This window comes from Anser anser (genome assembly GCF_964211835.1).
Source record: "Anser anser genome assembly, chromosome: 3".
Lineage (NCBI taxonomy): Eukaryota > Metazoa > Chordata > Aves > Anseriformes > Anatidae > Anser > Anser anser.
The window spans coordinates 97,852,187-97,869,724 of record NC_139722.1 but is presented as its reverse complement, the minus strand read 5'-3'; the positions used below and the strand labels follow the sequence as shown (position 1 = coordinate 97,869,724).

General features: G+C 42.9%; 1 protein-coding gene across 4 annotated transcripts in view; it reads left to right on the top strand.

The window, feature by feature from the left end:
• Nucleotides 1-17,538, top strand: part of KCNH1 (potassium voltage-gated channel subfamily H member 1) — a 185,401-nt gene that overhangs the window by 152,421 nt on the left and 15,442 nt on the right. The window contains exon 11 of one of the 4 annotated variants that reach the window (XM_083829405.1): nucleotides 4,518-4,641. The exons of the other annotated variants lie outside the window; for them this stretch is intronic. Within the exon in view, the coding sequence (XP_083685531.1) occupies nucleotides 4,518-4,562 (45 nt within the window). The 3' untranslated portion in view covers nucleotides 4,563-4,641. Of the gene's footprint in view, nucleotides 1-4,517; nucleotides 4,642-17,538 lie in introns of those variants that run through there. 4 annotated transcript variants of the gene reach the window in all.

Here is a 17,538-nt window from a genome sequence, read left to right as displayed (position 1 = left end):
AGAAAGCAAGCTGTGCATTACATGAATATGGCAGTGTACAGAGAGGGGCGTCAGAGCTGTCAGCAGAATGTATTCACTGAGTTTGGCACATTCCAGTTTGCAGGTGCAGCAAAGTGTGGGTTTAGAGCATGGAAGTATGGAGTCAGTGTTATTCTGATTGCTGGTAGATGTCTGTGTTTGCACTAGGGTGACAGAAAGGGTATCTTTCACTCCTGCATATTTAAACCAAAGCTCATTGTGGAAAACACCAGGTAGTATTTTGTGCTTATACAAAGTCTGGTGTGGAAGAGCCCATGTGTAAACAAATGGTTTCTTTCCAGTTTCTGAACCCAGAGTAGCCTGTGAGTTAGGAGCTGGGGTAGCTAAACTTCTTTGCCTTATTATGTTCACTGGGAACTTGTGCAGACAACACAGTGACCTGCCATTGATGTATGATGTAGGCTGGGGGAATAATGCATCCTTCATCGGTGTTCTGGGAAAGGCTGCACAATTTAATATACCCTGATCTGTAAAGTTTATGAAGACTTTATTCAAAGAGCACTCTTGTGTGCCTTCTGCATGTTCAACATCAGATAAGAAGCTTTATAACCCTGAATTATTTATGGGTTGGTAATACAGTATATCTGACCTTTTTATGGGGTGGCATCATGCAGAAGGGAATGCAGTATTTTAGCATAAAGGTCATTTATGCAGGGCGCAGTCTTACTGTTTCAGTTGTGATGTCTGCTAGCTTTGCTCTCTTCTAGCCATTTTCTTTTGTTTGTTTGTTTGTTTTTTCAATGGCACTTCTTGTGTCTTAAGCGTGAACTGAGAGCAAATAATGCAAAAAACTTCTCGTACATTTTGAACAACAGCTTTCCATTTCAGCTGTGATTGATCAAGTGCAGTGCTATAAAACCAGCTTAGTTATATCCATTCTGCTTGTCCCATAAGGATGAGCATCAAGGCCTGTATTTCCCAGTTTATTGAACTTGAGCCATATCTTTTACTTGCTCTAATGCAAGAATCTCGAGTTGAAGAAAATTGGCATTGTATTCCTATGAGTCACCAGAACAGTAGTGGAATAAGATTTTATCTATGGCATAGAAAAACTAAAAAACTGTTTTAATATGGTCTTTTGGTCTGAACCCACAAGCATGTCATAAATCCACATACCTTTCTTGAGTGCTCTATTTTGATTTCAAATCTAGTTTGCACATATGTGGTTTTAACCTCACCCCCCCCCCCCCCAGTAATTCTCATGTGGGGTACTTCATACAAGTACAAATTCTACTGTTTATCCTTGTCATTAATGTATTAAAATATTTACCACCTGTTTAGTAATTACTCTTTTTGGTATCTGATGGCTTTACAATGTGCCACATAATTGCTGCTTACTCCTGCTTCAGGTTAACCTAATTTCTTCATTGCATCTTCCAACATAAATGTGAAAAACACGTGGTCTGGAAATTTGCCTGTTCTTCATTGTGAAGGACACACAGAGCAATACACAGAGATTACTGATAGCCAACTAAAAGCCAAATTTTGAACATCCATGTCTACACTTTGGAGCAGCCCAACCCAGAAGAGCTCCTTTCTAGGTAGGGAACAGGAACTAGACACCCTGAACGGCAAGTGTATGCGGGTACTTGCCTTCCTCTTGACCTTGATAGGATTTTAAAGGAAGGATAAAATGGTAATGTGTTAGGTAGGCTCCTGAATGCTCCTCATGTCCTAGAGTTACCTCTCTGGAAAATACAGACTTGGGCTGCTTGCATTTAACCTTAACACATTAAGTTTGTAGAGGATTTGCACTGCAGACCCCAAGGTAGACTGAGGCTTTAAAGCATACCTAAGGTGAAGGAAGCAAAGATAAATCAGGCAGTGGTATTGCTCATTTGGGCGCTGCTATTCAGTAGGGCTTTTTTACTTATCTAGGAGGGTAAAATAGGGATATTAAAGATTCAAGCTGAGCAAAACATGAGTGTGAAATGGCTGCACTCTCTCAGTGGTTTTAGTATTGTAGCACAGTAAGGAAGTAACGTGGGTCAGTGAATGAAGGCAGAATAATGACTGCATGTAGGCGACTTGAGAACATCTCCGTACAATGCTCTTAGATTCTTGAAAATTTTAATCTTTCCTTTAATTTGTCACAAGGCCCTTCGAAAGCTTGCACTACAAAAGTTTGTAGCTCTTCAGCACTTACTCCTGTAAGTGCTGTGGCTCAGGTGTCCTCAGAGCTCCTGTATGGCTCCAACTACAGCCATTTTCAGCACTTGGCCTCCCAATTTCAGCATGTTATGGAATTTACTTCAGCTAAAGCTTTAAAGATGGTTTGTAACCTTTATTCTTGTAATTACAAAGATACTGTAAATCTGCTTTAGAGAATTTGGTAAGAGAAATATGATGAGGCTGAGCTCTGAAGTGAGGTAAGGGTTGAATGTCTTCCAAAATTACACAGATTTTTTTTTCATTTGCTGGATTTTTGTATGGATTTATTTTTACTCTGAAACTTCAGGCAGTTCGAGTAACTTCATTGGACTCGATGATCTTTCGAGGTCCCTTCCAACCCCTTCAATTCTGTGATTCTGTGAACTTGCACCACGAAGGGTGTGTACAGGAGGACATGTGTGTGGTCCTAAATTTGGCTATTTTAAGGGCAGGAATGGCCCATAGTGAAATTCAAAGACCCATTGCCCTGTCTGTGTCATGACAAAATCCCAGACCTTGTACCACATGTACCAGTATTGTGTCTTTCATAGACATTGTGTCCAGAACGGTTTTCTTATGTGATTGTCTGCAAAGAGCCATGCAGGAAGGCAGCCTACAGCTTCTGCCCACAGCACTGTCACCAGAGGAGACATTGAAGGACCTAGGCTTGTAAGGCACTTCTTCAGCATCATTATCCTTTTCTGCAAAATTAAAGGAGTGAAGCCAAGGCAAAATGATCTCTAAGATTCTCATTGTAAAGGGCAATTGAATCAAAAAAGTGTAAGCTTTTTGTACAAAATTTTGTAATTTTTTTTTGTACAAAATAATTAAAAAGGTATGGGATAACTTTATCAAAAATTATCTGTCTAGATATTCTTTCTTTGTATGGTTGTCAGCAGTAGAAGTGGCTCTTCAGTGGAGCTCAGAGCTTCTTCTTGTCTGTTTTTACTGAAATCCCCACTAGCTGAAGTATGTCATCCCCATTGTGCAGAGTTACAGCAGGTATCTGTCGGAAAGTTGAAAATTCCTTCTTTGCAGGGTGAGGGTGGCTTTGCACAGTGTGGGCACTGCAGACCGATCTCTGCTTGATGTCCGGTGTATTGACACGGAATGAAAATGGCACATTTTCTCAGTGTAGGAAGCTGTTTCTTGTTGTGATTGCATGAAATCCTGGCTTACTGTGTAAATATAACATAGCATATAAATATGATATACAGATATCCATACGCATATGCTGTATGAGAAAAACATGTCACCAATAATCTCACTATGACTGCAAGGCTTTTGCAGAGCACCATTAATTCTGTCCTATTACTCCCCATTGAGTAGATTGAAAAAAGCATAATGTTCCTCGAGTTGCTTGCTTCTGAAAGCTTCTACATTTCAGGAGTTCTTCCAGCTCTTTTGAATCAAAGGAAAGGTGGATCCTGCCCTAATTTACTGCTGACTCATGCCTCTTATGGTACTGTTCTGTTGCACAGTTTCTTTGGAATTCTTCAATGTAAATGTATCAAGATGATAAACCAGCCATTTTAGGAGATATATTTTCTTGAGTCATAGCTAGTCTCTGTTTGAATTTTCCTTAGACTCAAGGAAAATTTCTACTGCCCTAGCATACAAAGATCTTCAGAGAGGTCTTTGTTTGTTTTTGTTTTTATTTTCACAGCACTGGTTTTCATAACAAAAACAATTCAATGCATGTACTTTGTTGTTTCTTCTGGATTTTTTCTTTTAATTATTATTTCTTGAAAACAGACTTTACATCTCAGGAAATCCTTTACTTCAGACTACTGTTTCTTCCTCTTATCTATCACTTCCTTAAAGAGCTGCCTAGAAAAAAATGGCTGACAGCCATCTTACAGAAAAATAGATCAAAAAATAGTTTGATGAGTTCCCCTTAATTAACACACACAAATATATATATATATATATGTAAAGGAGTATGGGGTGACATGTATGTGTAAGTGTTGAATTACAATAGGCTTTAAACACTTCCAAAATCCTACTGAGTTTCCAGCAGTTCTGAGAGATGTGCTTGCACTGGGGCTTATGACATTTCCCTCCTTTTCTGACTATTCAAAAATGTGTAACTTTCTATGCTCCTGACAAAGTCATCCTTCAGGCACCACCAGATTCGTACAGCTCTTTACAGACTGTTTCAAGCTTGAATGCTTGTGTGCTTCTGTATGCACAGACGTCATAACACGTTTTGATCCTTGTTTTAAGTTAAAGGATGAACTACATGCATTAATATTAAAGAACCAGTCTGGCTTGATTATTAAACACAAGTCTGTACTAGGAGCACTCAAACAATCTTTCTTCTGCAGGTAAATGCATTGGAATGTCACAGGGCATTGAGAAGAATGCGTTAATCTTCGGAAAAGAAAAAGCTACTGCAATGAAAAAGCCCACAAGGAAATTACTCTTTGGGCTGTGCAGGGTTTGGATGCTGCGTATGCCTGTGGTTGAGAGACTGGGTCGTGCAAAATGCTGTGGAAGAGGAGAGCAAGTGATGAACTCAGCACCGCTCATAAAGCAGGAGCCCTGGGTTAGAGGGCAGCACTTGCGGCTGCATGAGTAATGACCGTGGCATGAAAGGGGAGTTGTCAGAGGCAACCAGAGCCTGGGATTTCTTAACACTCCGGCCCCGCACAAGCCTTGTGTCGGTGCAGCTAGTTTCTGAGAGTGAGTGCTTTAGTCTGTGAGGGAGGGTTTTCTGTATCTGGGGGCTGCTCTCAGAGGTTGAGGAGAGGTACCTGAGCTGAATGCCGGTGCCAAGCGCTCTGCGTAGCCACTGAGCTGCACGGAGATTGGGGGCGTTCAGCTCCATTGAGTATCCAGCTGTTTAAGCTCTGCTTAGGCTTTTAAATCCATCTGGGTTTGATTTTGGAGTTGCTGAAATCCCCCAGCACTCAGAAGCTGAAGTATCATCATCTGGCGATGGAAAGATATGCAAATTACAGGCTTTATGTGTGCAGTATTTTCTACCTGAGAAGCTTGGCCTGGGACTGTCTGACAATATGAGTTTCTTTACAGTAATGCAAATTGATGGGACCTGCACAACGTTGTAGGAGTGAGATCGATTTGCATTTACCTAAAGTGATTTTTCTTTTTCTGTATATAAGTCTAGTAGGTAATGGCATTAATGCCATAGGATAAACTGACCCCGATTTACATTACAGTGGTAGCAGGTAGAATCACGGTTTTACCGCTATGATATCCTTCTTGCCTGAAAGCAACTGATCACACTGAACTAGAAGTGGGACCACCTAGGATATTACTGTTGCATTACACAAGTCAAAATCATATATTTACAGCACTGATAATTAAATGCGCTGTACGTAACTATTTTGCAAGCATATATGACCTTTGGAATATTTGTTCTTGCAATGAACATCCTACATTACCGGGAAAACTGGGATTGCTTTTCTCTCACCTGCCAGCATCTAGTGTAAAGACTAGGCTGAATATGCTCTATTTTCACTCTTGATGCAGGCAGCAAAAGCAATAATATTTTCCTTGCCTCAGAACCTGTTACGAAGTTGAACCTACTTGAGATTCACAGGCAAAAGGTAGTATTGAAGTGGGCAGATACTGTTTGTATATCTGTTTCAGGCAGATACACTAAAGCTTGTGCCGCAGCCTAGATAGGTAGTCAACAAAAAATAAGTGAAGTTGACTGTTGGTTATAAACTTCAGATCAAATCATACTTATTTTTACTGGGAGACCTGCTACGCAAAATAGCTTCAGGACCTGTTCATTTTAAAGTTCATTTATGATCTTCTAAAATAAGAAAGAATATGGTATCTCTTATGGAACTGGAGATTTTTCCTTTTTTTTTTCCTCTTGGGAAAAGAAAAATTTCTGGAGTTGGTACTTACACCCTACATTTAGACTATGAAGATGTAATGTTGCTTTTTTCTTTCTTCAATTAATTCCTTACTTCTGTAGTTAACAAAATACACAGTCAAGTAGAAGGCAGATGTAGGACAAAAATGGTTATGTACTTGGACCTTGTTGCACAAGAAAACAATAGCTAATTGTGCTACTTGCAGTATATTTTAGTTTATCATTATAATTGACACCAAATACTCTACTGGTCTTGATAGGATTGGTCATATAGCAGCTGACAGATCCATTTAGTCAGGTAACCCACTTGTGCCAGTGGTCAGTATTTTGTCCTTTAGAAGCACATGATCTTGCTATCCTCTAAGCTGCAAAACATTAAATTATTTTATTGTCACAGAGGAGGAGAGGAATGAAGTTTTTGTCACTGCAGAGGGACATGATTCAGGGAGGTAGTACCCTGAGTCCAAGGTTTTATTTTTCCTATTGCTTCGTCTTTGTCTTGCATCACTGAAGATGTTATCAGTGGTCATCAATTTATCCATCTTTTCATGAAATTTTTGTCTTTCAGCTATCGATTCTTAGATCTATAAATTCTACATATTTCCTTGGGAAAGAGTTTCAATATTCCTTTTCCAGTTAAAATGAATGACTTCCCATACGCCTGCTGTCTTCCTCCACAATGCCATCACACCAGTGGGAACTCCGATTACTTTGTGTCCCGGAGCCTTCCGTGAGGTTTGCGCCAGGAGGACAGCAGCTGCTGGAAATGTGACCTAAAGGTTATAGCTAGGGCTTTTTAGTCCCATCTTAAAAAACAAAACAACAACAAAAAAAAAGTTAAACAAGATATACTGTAAATGTCCTGTAGAGGGGTTTAAGTGTGGTGTTTAGTGTTAATACCAAACCACCTGTAAAAAACACAATCTGACACTTACTTTATTTGAATCATTTTTTTTCCTTTTTTCCTTCCCACTGTTATTTTGGTGTTGATTCTTGATCCATTTCCTATATATGACAGAGTGCAGCAGACATTTCGATAGCTGGGTATTTACAGAATTGATAGAAAGTGACCAGGAAATGAAGCCGTGTGGGTGATGCCTGTTTCTTCATCTGAGAACAGGATTTGTTTTTTTTGAGCCTTTTGCTTATGGCACATACTTCCTGTATGTTATTAAACCAAGTTTGTTATCTGTAAGACACTTTGAACTTTCCTCTGTTCTACTTGTTTGGCTTTGTAATCCTAACACAAACTGGAAATGTTTCCAACAAAATCATGCTGTTCTAAAGCTGTGTCCGGCAGCGTGTAGAGGCCGTGGTGGCATCCGCTTGTTGCTTAACACTGCCGGTGTTAAGAGGGTGTCGTCAGCTGCGGTTAGATACAAAGTTTAGCCTCAGTCTGGCAGAGAATTGCGGGAAGAGGGAAGATGCACATCCAACTTCAGGCCCTGCCTCAGCTTTGACAAAGTAAAGAGAGTAGATCCGTCACTCTCCTGTTCAGGCCTTCAAGTCTCCTGTTAGAAATATCTGATTTTAGAAGACCTAATTAGAGCAATGGCCTCATCAGAGATGATGAGTTTTCCCAGTGCATCTTCCACTGCCCAGGAGTGCTTGACCTTCCCAGCAGCAAGCTGGGCTCAGTCCTGGCTCCTGACTCCAGTGCCTTTGGTCAGGTCAGATTAGCAAGCAACAAAAATAGCCAAGCAGCTGCCGTCAGCCACGGGGAGTCTGAGCTGCCCTAGTCCCGGTTCCCTTACATGCAGAACACATCTCAATGCAGTGTATCATGCTCACACATTTCTCTCAGTTTGTTTCTGCAGTTAAAGTGAGGACACAGGCCAGTCAGCGTTCCCTTCGGGTGTTTGGTCTGCGAATCGTTGCTGTGTTTGGAGCCGCGTTGGTTAGCCAGAAACCTTCCGAGTTCCGCTTCTGGGTGTGTGGCTGTCTACAAATCCAGCAAGGCATAGCTGGATCGTCATACTCCTACATCAGCCTACTGCCATTATGCAGCACTCTGCAGCATTTAGGTCCTGCAGGACCTCTGCAGTGGCTGGTACTACTCACTGCACAGAAAGCTTTCGATCAGCCAGCCCCAGGCCAACAAGAGGAAGAAGGACCTTTGTGTAGTATTAATCTAAGACTTGGGAGATCTTAGTCCACTTCTCTGCCCTGCAAGAGATTTCTCTGGTGGCCTTTAACAAATCATTTATTTTCTCCCGTCTTCTGTTCTGTCTATAAAACAGATATGGCATCGTCGTGCTGGCCTGTGGCTAGGAGAGTTAATGGGCTGTGCGTACTGGAAGGGTAACGTGCTCTGTTCCGAGTTTTGATTTCACTTGTTTGGCAGGTGTCACCCCAGTCACCAAGCTGTTTTCATGCAGTCCAGGAGGCTGGTTTGTGTCTCCTGAGGTAACCAGCAGGGAGGCAGAGCAGCCTTGCCATAGGACTCCCAGCTCGTCAGGGCTGAGCTGGATGCTGCGGAGCAGCCAGGTCACATCTGTGCTGTGTGACTGGTTGCCGAATTGCTGCATGGAGCTGGCAGGAGAGGAGATGTGCTCTTTCCTTGCCCTGGTGCCCACTGGGGTTGTAAACACAGTTAAAGTTCTGGACGCAGCAGTAACAGGGTAGGTCTGTCTCTGAGAGCGTGAAAACCAGGAACAGTGACAAAGCCAACAGCAACAACAAGTTTTGGAGTGCCTTAGCAAAGAACTGCGTGCTTCCTCGTCACCGCTTTGCTTTGCTGTCGGTAGCTTTGTCCTTGAACAGTTTTTGAATGCGAGGAAGCCTCTCGGAGAGCAGCATTGTTGTACTCAGGCATGTAAATGCCTTGGAAATGCTCAGGCAATTGAGTGACTCACTGCTTTAGCACCAGTGCCGGGGATCATTTGACAAGATGTGGCTTAAATAACAAATACATTCGTGTACATGGGCCAAGTGTTTTTGGAGAGTGAAGGCTTGGCCTAACCGAGTGTTACGACGTGGTGCAGAGCAGGGCCATGCTTCTCCCTGCCCCCAGTATATGGGTTAAGGTATTCTTATACTCAGCCAAGTCATCTTATCTGCCCAATGACTGCTTCTTCAAAGCTCTGATGTGCGAGATGTGTCCAGCGAATGATGGATTCAAGAAGATAATGAAACGCAACATAATGTGCCAAATAGCTATTAAGGTAAAAAAAGTTCCTGCTTTCCCCCTCAGGAATCCTGCTCCCTCGAGCTGGGCAAAGATGAGCTTTGTGTGCTGATGAGTTAAAATATCTCCTGTGAAGTAACTTGGCTCAGCTATCACTGCAGCACCCTGTGCCTCTGCTAAACCCTTCTGGGTCTGCATGCTGTAGCAGCAGCAGGCAACCAGCTGCTCATGGCCAGCTCTACACCACTCCCTGGCCAACCTGAGGCTCTTCCCAGTGAGAAGCTCTAATACCGAAGTAAGAAGGATCTTCTTTTAACCACCTCTGCACCTAGACAAAGCTGGAAGGTTGAATGCAGGTGATGTAAAAGTAAAAAAAAAAAAAAGGCAAAGAAAAGTCAAATGATACTTCTGTAACTCATATTTTCAGCAAACTCAGTTCCAGCATGTGCTGAGGGCAGCTGGTTTGCAGAACAGGTGATAATACTTAGCTGTACTACACGCAAATGCTGAAAAACACGTATGACACTAAATAACAGCTTTTCAACTTGCAGTGTTCCAAGGATGATGTTTCTGAAGAGCAGTAATTTGAATTTTAGCTGTTTTAACCAAAATTAATGTTGTAGAAATAATCCTCTCTATTAATAAACCAGATGTTTTATTTCCTAAGAAGTCACATGTGAAATGGCAAGTGCTAAGTAAAAGGAATACAATTAGTGTAAAAGGCAAAATCTGTTTAAAATGTTGGATTTGACAAATTTTCCTGTTCAGAGAAACGTCTAACAGAAGCTGAGGTGGCCTTTTCCTAACTTGGTAAGAAAAATTGTTGTGGGGGAGAAGATTGATTTGGACAGACAGTTGAGAAGTCTCCTGGGCAGTGCGTCTTTAAAGGGTGTTTCTGTGCAGTCCAGCATCCCAAGTGACACCTACCTTATTCCTTGGAGCTGCTGTTGAGGTTACTGTGTCTGTCTGCAAGCGGATGCCTTCGTGCAGCTGAGCTCACGTCCTGCCAGGGTCTGCAGTCAGGCGCTGCACAGCTGCAGTCAGGCCTCGAACCGCTCTGCCCGTCACTCCCACCCAAGCAGCAGGTCTTCGTGACATGTCTCCCATTCCTCCCAGCACCCGTGTTCAGCCTGCGCAGCACATTTCTGACACATCTTCCCAAGGGCCTTCTGAAAGTTGAGAGGTCAAATACACATTTTTTTTTTTTTTTAAGAAAACTCCTTTAAAAAGTTTAGCATTTGGCACTGTGTTAGAGAACAATGGATTCAGGAGATATTGGCGATATCCAGCATCTCTCACTGTCTGTCCACGAAAGAAGGGCTTCGTGGGTCCAGCTGTGCGTGGTGAGGAGAGTGTTTTGTCCCCTGCCCTTTGTCCCGTTCTGCTGCTGAGCTTTGGGGAGCAAAGAGAAGGGAGGGCAATGAGCCCCCCTTGTATGGTAACTCTTTGCCTCTTCTGGTGCAAGACCCAGCTAGCAAAGAGAGCAAAGGCAGTTCATCTGCTGTTCTCACCCACTTTTTGGAAGCAATGAGACACCCAAGAGTGCCACCTTGCCCCCACACTGCCTGATGGCGAGGACACCCCCCTGCCCCACGAGCCACCATGCCATGAGCTGGCGGTCCCGAGGGCTCTGCTCTGAGCACAGGCACAGCCACCCAGGCAAGGCACGCAGTGGGGCCGCTCATTTACCACCCACTGAGCTGGTGCACAGCTCTTCCATGCAGAGAAGGCGTCAGGCACGTCGAGAGATGCTCCAGTACTGGCGCCCTGCCTGGGGACTCTTGTCCTGGGGCTGACATCAGATCCAAGTTACAAGTGAGCGGTTTTTGGAGTTCAGGGGGATTAAACGATCTCTGCCGGCAGTGCCATGCGCTCTTTGACATCATTTTCCAGAGCCTTCTGTCACTGAAGAGCAAAAGCTGGATCCTGGCAGTTGCCTGGTGCTTCCATCTACTTCAGCCAAACGGGCGATTTGGGCTGGATGCCTCCGCAGCACAATGCGAATAATGGAAATCATTGCTGATTTACTGAGCAGCAGTGCCTCGGAGCCAAATGGTTTCCATCTGAATATGAAGCAAATTTGCCCGTGCGCTGCGTAACAAATGCCGATCTCTTTGCCCGTTCTGTGCCTTTGTAGTCAAATGTTTGCTAGAAAGTCCAGTAGGAGATAAAAATTGGGAACGGAGGGGTAGGAAGCCACAACCTTTAGAAGTGAGTTTCTCTAGATTTAGCATAGATTAGGAGCTCGAAGTGTTGGAGAATTAATAAATTAGGAAGAATGTAAACCTGCTCTGCACAGACTCGCCCAGGCTTCAGCAGGGATTGATGTGGAGTGCCCACACCAGGAGTCGTGAGGGTTATGTTATTTCTTGTTGAGAGAAAGTGTTTGCTCCTCTGGCATTTTGAAAACCTGCTCAAAATCCAGAAGCGCTGTAGCTTCTTTGTATGAAGCCAGTGCCAAAACCTCTGCAGCGAAGCCCCTGTGCCATCAGTACCGTGGAGCCAGATGAAGTCTTTTTAAGGACTTTAATTTGCAACCTGATCTAAATCTATGCCATGGGCAGATTGGTGATGGAGACACGTGGTGGGAGGTCTCAGGGGCATTTGAGAGGACTGTGGGGGTGGGGGAGCAGATGCATCCTTGCCAAGCTTGTGAGTCCTCTAAAATCTGGTAGTCCTTTCCAGCCCCCCCCGTGATGGCTCACGTCCACCTGCTCGGAGCTGTGATTTCGGTGTGGCTGCTCATGCAGGAGTCAGGGATTTTCTAAAGGGCGTGCAGAAGTTAGGTGACAAATCCTAATTGATGGGCGAGGGCCCATGACAAACAGGGTTATTATGCAGTACGGGACGTGGTCCTAAAAGCAGTCCATTTGATGAGGACGTCATTGTGCAAAAAACTACGGGCACTTTCCCTTTATGTGGAACGCTGAAACTGTTGCCAAAATCCTGCTTTCTGTCTCTGGTGCTAGTTGTAAAATGACAACTCGCTCTGTGTTTCTGGGTTTAGTTGAAAACAACACCACGAAGAGGTTCTTCGGTGTTGTTTGCTGTTAGTGCAAGCACTTTGATTTTCCCTAGGCTCTCTGTTAAATTCTTCAGCTGTGTCATTGCTGAATATGCACGCCCAGATTGGTCTGGCTGCTGCTTATTCAGGTTCAGACCAGTAAACTGGGCTATACCTACTGTTGCTGTTGCTTGAATTTAGATCCATTCTAACATGAGTTTGGATAATACTGTCTTTTTTGTTGCTAATTAAAGTACTCCATTAAGTGACAATTCCCAGTATCTTGAAACACTCTCCTTAAGCAATCTGGTATTATTTCTATATGCACTTAACTGCTGAAGTGCCTGCTGCACCCGTCAGTTGCTAAGGAAATAGTTTCCTTTTCTGGCTGTATATATTTCATGTCTCAGCTTACGCCTGTGGTAAGATCATCCATCTTCTCACCTGAACATTTTTAAGTGAGTTTTGGGACCAGTAACTCTAGCAGGCTGGATGTCTTACAAAGGCATAAGAAAGAGCAGAAAGGAGAGGAGAGCTCTCATGGAGGCAGGAAGAAAGTGAATTTTGGCTTTGTTTGCTTAATTCTGAACAGTTAAACAAATTTGTACACTAGTCAAGTACAGTAATTGTTATAACAGAAGATGTTTACAGCACCTATTGAAGCGTCCACTTATAGGTTACACTTTACAGTGGGAACTGTTCCCAACTCTGTCTCAAGGACATAAGGCCCTGGTTGTGTACCCCAAGTTGCACAAGGTGTGTGGCAAACCTTTATCTCCTCTCCCTGAACACAGCAACACAACGTGACGGCACCAAAGCAGAAGGTCACTGCACCTGCTAAAGCAGCATGAAACCCACTGGGCTTCCAGAAGCTTCTCCAAGTTCTCTGTGTCTGCAGTTCTTCCAGTTTGGGGGAAAGTAAGAGCAGAGCCTGCAGCTTACAGCCTTTACTTCTGGCCAGGATGGTGGTGTCTTATATTCCTGCACGTGGGGTAAGAATCAGTTTGTGTGAAATAAGACCCGAAAATGAGTAGTATAAAACATAGTATGACAGCCTCCTTGAAAATACCTTCATGTTTTAAAGATAATAAACTTCTATGTAAATATGAACCATAAATGCACGTGGACAACTAAAAAGCCTGTGGCACAGTGTAAGCGGAGGTGTGAAGATGAGATTACAAGGCTTCACTTCCCTCCTTACCTGGGATATGGCTTTGGTAGTGGCCTCTCCTGGATACTGGTACAACTCTGAAACTCAAAATACACTACGTTTCAGTGAGGCTTGGAAGTTAATTGCAGCCCAGTTTTACCAGTGGAAGAGAGACAGCTTGATCAATATAAAGCTGCAGCAAGGGCAAGATCTGTGTCACATCTCTTTCTTCCCTCATCTCAGAACTGTGGAACAAGGAGAAAACTGTGTTGCAGTGTCCCTTAGGAGAAAGCAAGGAGATGTCACCACAGGTGTTTAAGTTTAGCCCAATGTGACATTAAAGAGGCAGAGATGGCAAAGCATGATAGTTAAATGATCAATATTTTATTGATCACTCAGAAGCACGTAACCATGTCAAGGCAGAGTCTGTACTCTACCTCACTTAAGATACAGCTGAACTCTTCAAATCTGCCCCTCGAACAAAAAACTAAATGTTTTGCATTGCCTCGGTAAAGTGGAAAACTGTGGGGAGAGGTGAAAGCTTAAACGAAATATTGCCTGTAGGATGAAATGAGACATTTTAGTTTGGGGAAATGAGAGGTTAGAGTTTAAAAGAAGAGAGAAGAGGTTATTAGATGAAACTTTCAGGCTCAGGACGTTCATTTTTTGTTGATTTGAGAAGATGAGGAGGAAGGTAAAATTCTTATTGGGGGTTTCTGGGATTAGGTGTTGGAGCCTCTCCAGCAGAGACTTTCCATTCTGAAGCAATGATGGAGGTGTTTGCTAGAGCAGAAACCAGAGTGTGGGGACCCCACCTCTCTGGTGAGGGCCTGTACCTCCAGGCAGGAGCACCATTTCTGCCATCTCCTGCTCCCTCCTGCCCTCGGCCTACTTGGTTGTCCCTGAAAGTAGAGCAGCTCCAGCAGCAGAGAATGAGAGTGCCACATCCATGCCCATTACTACCCGCGATGTGACGCTGACAGGAAAACTGGGGGACCTTAGTTCAAATCCCTGCTTTTAAAGGCAGGAGGATTTCCTACAGCCCTTGCTTTTAGACTCATTTCACTCATTTGGAAAATTATTTGGTGCGAAGGACAGAGACTGGCTCTGCAGCCCTGAAGACAGAGTGTTCTGTTGTGCATCCAAAGTGAAATGGCAAGGGAGACCAAGAGCAGCTTTCCCAGAGTCACTTACCTCAGCCACTGCTGCCTGTGCCTTGCTGCAGTGAATGGGCACTTCTTGTCACAGTGCAGAGCTCGGGGAGGGGAGGAAGGCAGGGGGAACTTCCCTCCTTGCATTTCTGGGTGCCTCTGAAGCTGAATAGTTTTTGTGCTGGCTGAGCAGCCCTAACGTGGTGACTGGAGCACGCTCCTGAAAGGAAAGAGTGTTCAGATCCTTTTGGCAGAGGGGAAAAGTGAATTTGCTCTCTGCTGTCTGTGAGTGCTCTCAACTATACAGAAAATGGGAGATGACACCACGACTGTGTAGTCCAAGAGTCTGATACAGGCATAATTTTTCTGAACAGAATCTTTTAACAAAAGTAGTTGCAAGCACAGTCTGAATTTATGATGACTGAAATGGCATTTGGGGATGAATAAACTATTCTGAATACATATTATCTGCTTATATCCGTATGCAAGAAGGAGAGGTGTGATATAAGTGAAGGGTGGGCCAAATGCAGATTTTAGGCTTTCATTTGATGGTGCCAGGGATTCTTGAGTTTGCAGTTGCTACTGTTCCTGTAGAGGTCTGCAATATTTGGATTTTATTTTGTCATTTTTTGAACTCACTTGATGAGAAATATTTTTAAAATGACTGTTTCAGTCTGCTTGCCGGGAAACAATATGCTTGTGTTATCATGTTTACCTCTTCTAGAGCAACTGTTTTCTTCAGGAGAAACTCCAAAATATTCAAGCTAGTTGTATTTAAAAACCTGAGTCTTTTGAAAAATTATATTCAGGATCTCTTCCCTGTAACTTTTAAGGGTGAACCTTTACCAGCCGTAACAGAAAGGGACATCTAGCACAATTAGCATTTCAAGGTGCTCATAAATTCTCGTGTGGCTGACATCAGATATTTTGTAATACGTGTTGGGTCTGTGATGTCTCCCCATGAAAAGGACCATTTTGTCACATTGAATAATGGCATTTTGATCTGTGTGTGTATAAACTGAAAGAATAATAACAACCTTAAGCATTGCTACTGTATAAATAATAAAAGTAATGGAGTTGGTCATATTTGAAGGATTGAGGAATTGCTGTAAAACATTCAGAGATGTGTGAATGAAGCACACCGATATGATAGGAAGCATCTACCTCTATCAGTATTTGAGTCTGTATTTGCCACGGGACCTAAGCGTCTGCTCTTACAGAATAAAAATACATGAAACAAAACCAAGTACAGCTCTAAAGGATTCTCCGTGAAGTTATTTGGAGGGATCTGTCAGTTCTTGGCGATTTTAATTAGCTCATCTGTGCATTTACTGAATGGGAGACAGGTACCAGGTTTGACAGTTGACAAGGAAGATAGGGCCGTCACTTCTCACCAGATGGACTGGACGGCAGCAGACTGTCAGAGACCTGTTCCCAGGATCTGCTAGCAAAGAGAAGCTCCTGGTAATGAGATCTGAGACAACTTGCCACAGTCAACTGTTTTCTTTCTTTCAAGGTTTTAAGCTCCTGGCTGTTAGTTAGGGCTGAAGAGCTTTGACAGCTGCTTTGGGAAATAGCGAGCAATGTACTTTTTATTGCTGATTCTCATTCAGTTATTAACAGTTTGCTTCCTTCTTGCATAACATTATCCAAACAGTGCTCTTTAATAGGGAGGGGACAGACCGGCTGAGTGGGACTGAGCTCTTGGATGTGCACGGCTGTGCTGCCACGCTGGGCTAGCTAGTGTGGAGAAGGATTAATTCTCTTATTAAGCAGAGCTGCAGGTTAGTTTGTTTATCTTCAGTATTCTGGCTGAGGCAATTTATGCAACGAACTTTCAGCTGAGCTTAATGTAATTCTCAGTTTATAATTTCAAGAGCTGCACAAACCTTGTACATCAGGGACTTTGAGCATTGTGTTTGTGTGGATCAGTTTATGAGTGGGCATTCAAAAGTAGCTGAATGACTCGTAAGCTCTTGGGACTGATGTTGCCTGATTGATTTGAATACATCTGAAAACACATTTGATACCCTCTTGGAAAGTAAAATACCTGTCAATCACTTTAAGTCTAATGACAGAATGCAGACAAATGAAAGCAGGAAAAAAAAAAGCATGAAAGACAGACACTGGCTAAGAGAAAATTATCTTATTGGGAAGCTGGTGTCTAAAACGTAATACTGAAAACAAACTGCAAAATTTAACCATTATCTGAACACATAATTGCTTTCCTCAACTCTACAACCTCTGCATCCATTTCAGATCTCAAGTGGAGTTGTCTCTGTGTTAGAGGGAGAAAAATCCCAAATCCTTGACTCACACACATTGCCCGATTTTTTTCAGAAAGCACTTGACAAATCGCAGCAAGCCACAGGAGGTTTGGGGAAACAGCCTCTGACTCTTGAGAAGGCACGCTGTACTCTTTTAGATGTTGGATTATGTGACATTTTGTATAGTTGTAATTTAGGTGACTGAGAGGTAAGTTCCTGCTGTGCCTTGGGCTCTCCTTAAAGCAATTCTTGAGGCAGACTTGTCTGCCCAAGAATGAGGGTAGTGTCTTGGTCTAGAAGAAGAAATGAGTCTCCCTGAGCTGTTTGTGTGTCTGGTGTGTGTGCACCAGCACCACATGTACTAAAAAGGCAAAAAATAAAAATATAAAAATAAATTAAAAAAAAAACATCCATGAAAACAGTAATTTCTAAGTATTGCTGCTGGAAACTACTGACAGTTGTTAGGCAGAAAGCATGAACATTATTTTTTCCTCATTTACAAACGAGAAGTTTCTGCAGAGCACTTCAAACGTTGGCAGACATATTAGTCCTCAATTGGTGTAACATTCTCCACTCAGATCTAGCCTAAGTTCCCCACAGCCCTTGCCCACACGTTCAGTATTTGCTTGTAACAGGTACTTTTCCTCTCACAAATAATGAAGATCTAGTAGATCTGTAGCAGTATATATTTTGGTGGATTTCTGTATTATTCTTTTATTTTTTTTCCATAAATTAGTGAACAAGGTTGCTAAATGTGCTGTAATTGTGAATTTTCGGATATCCAAACTATTGACCAATG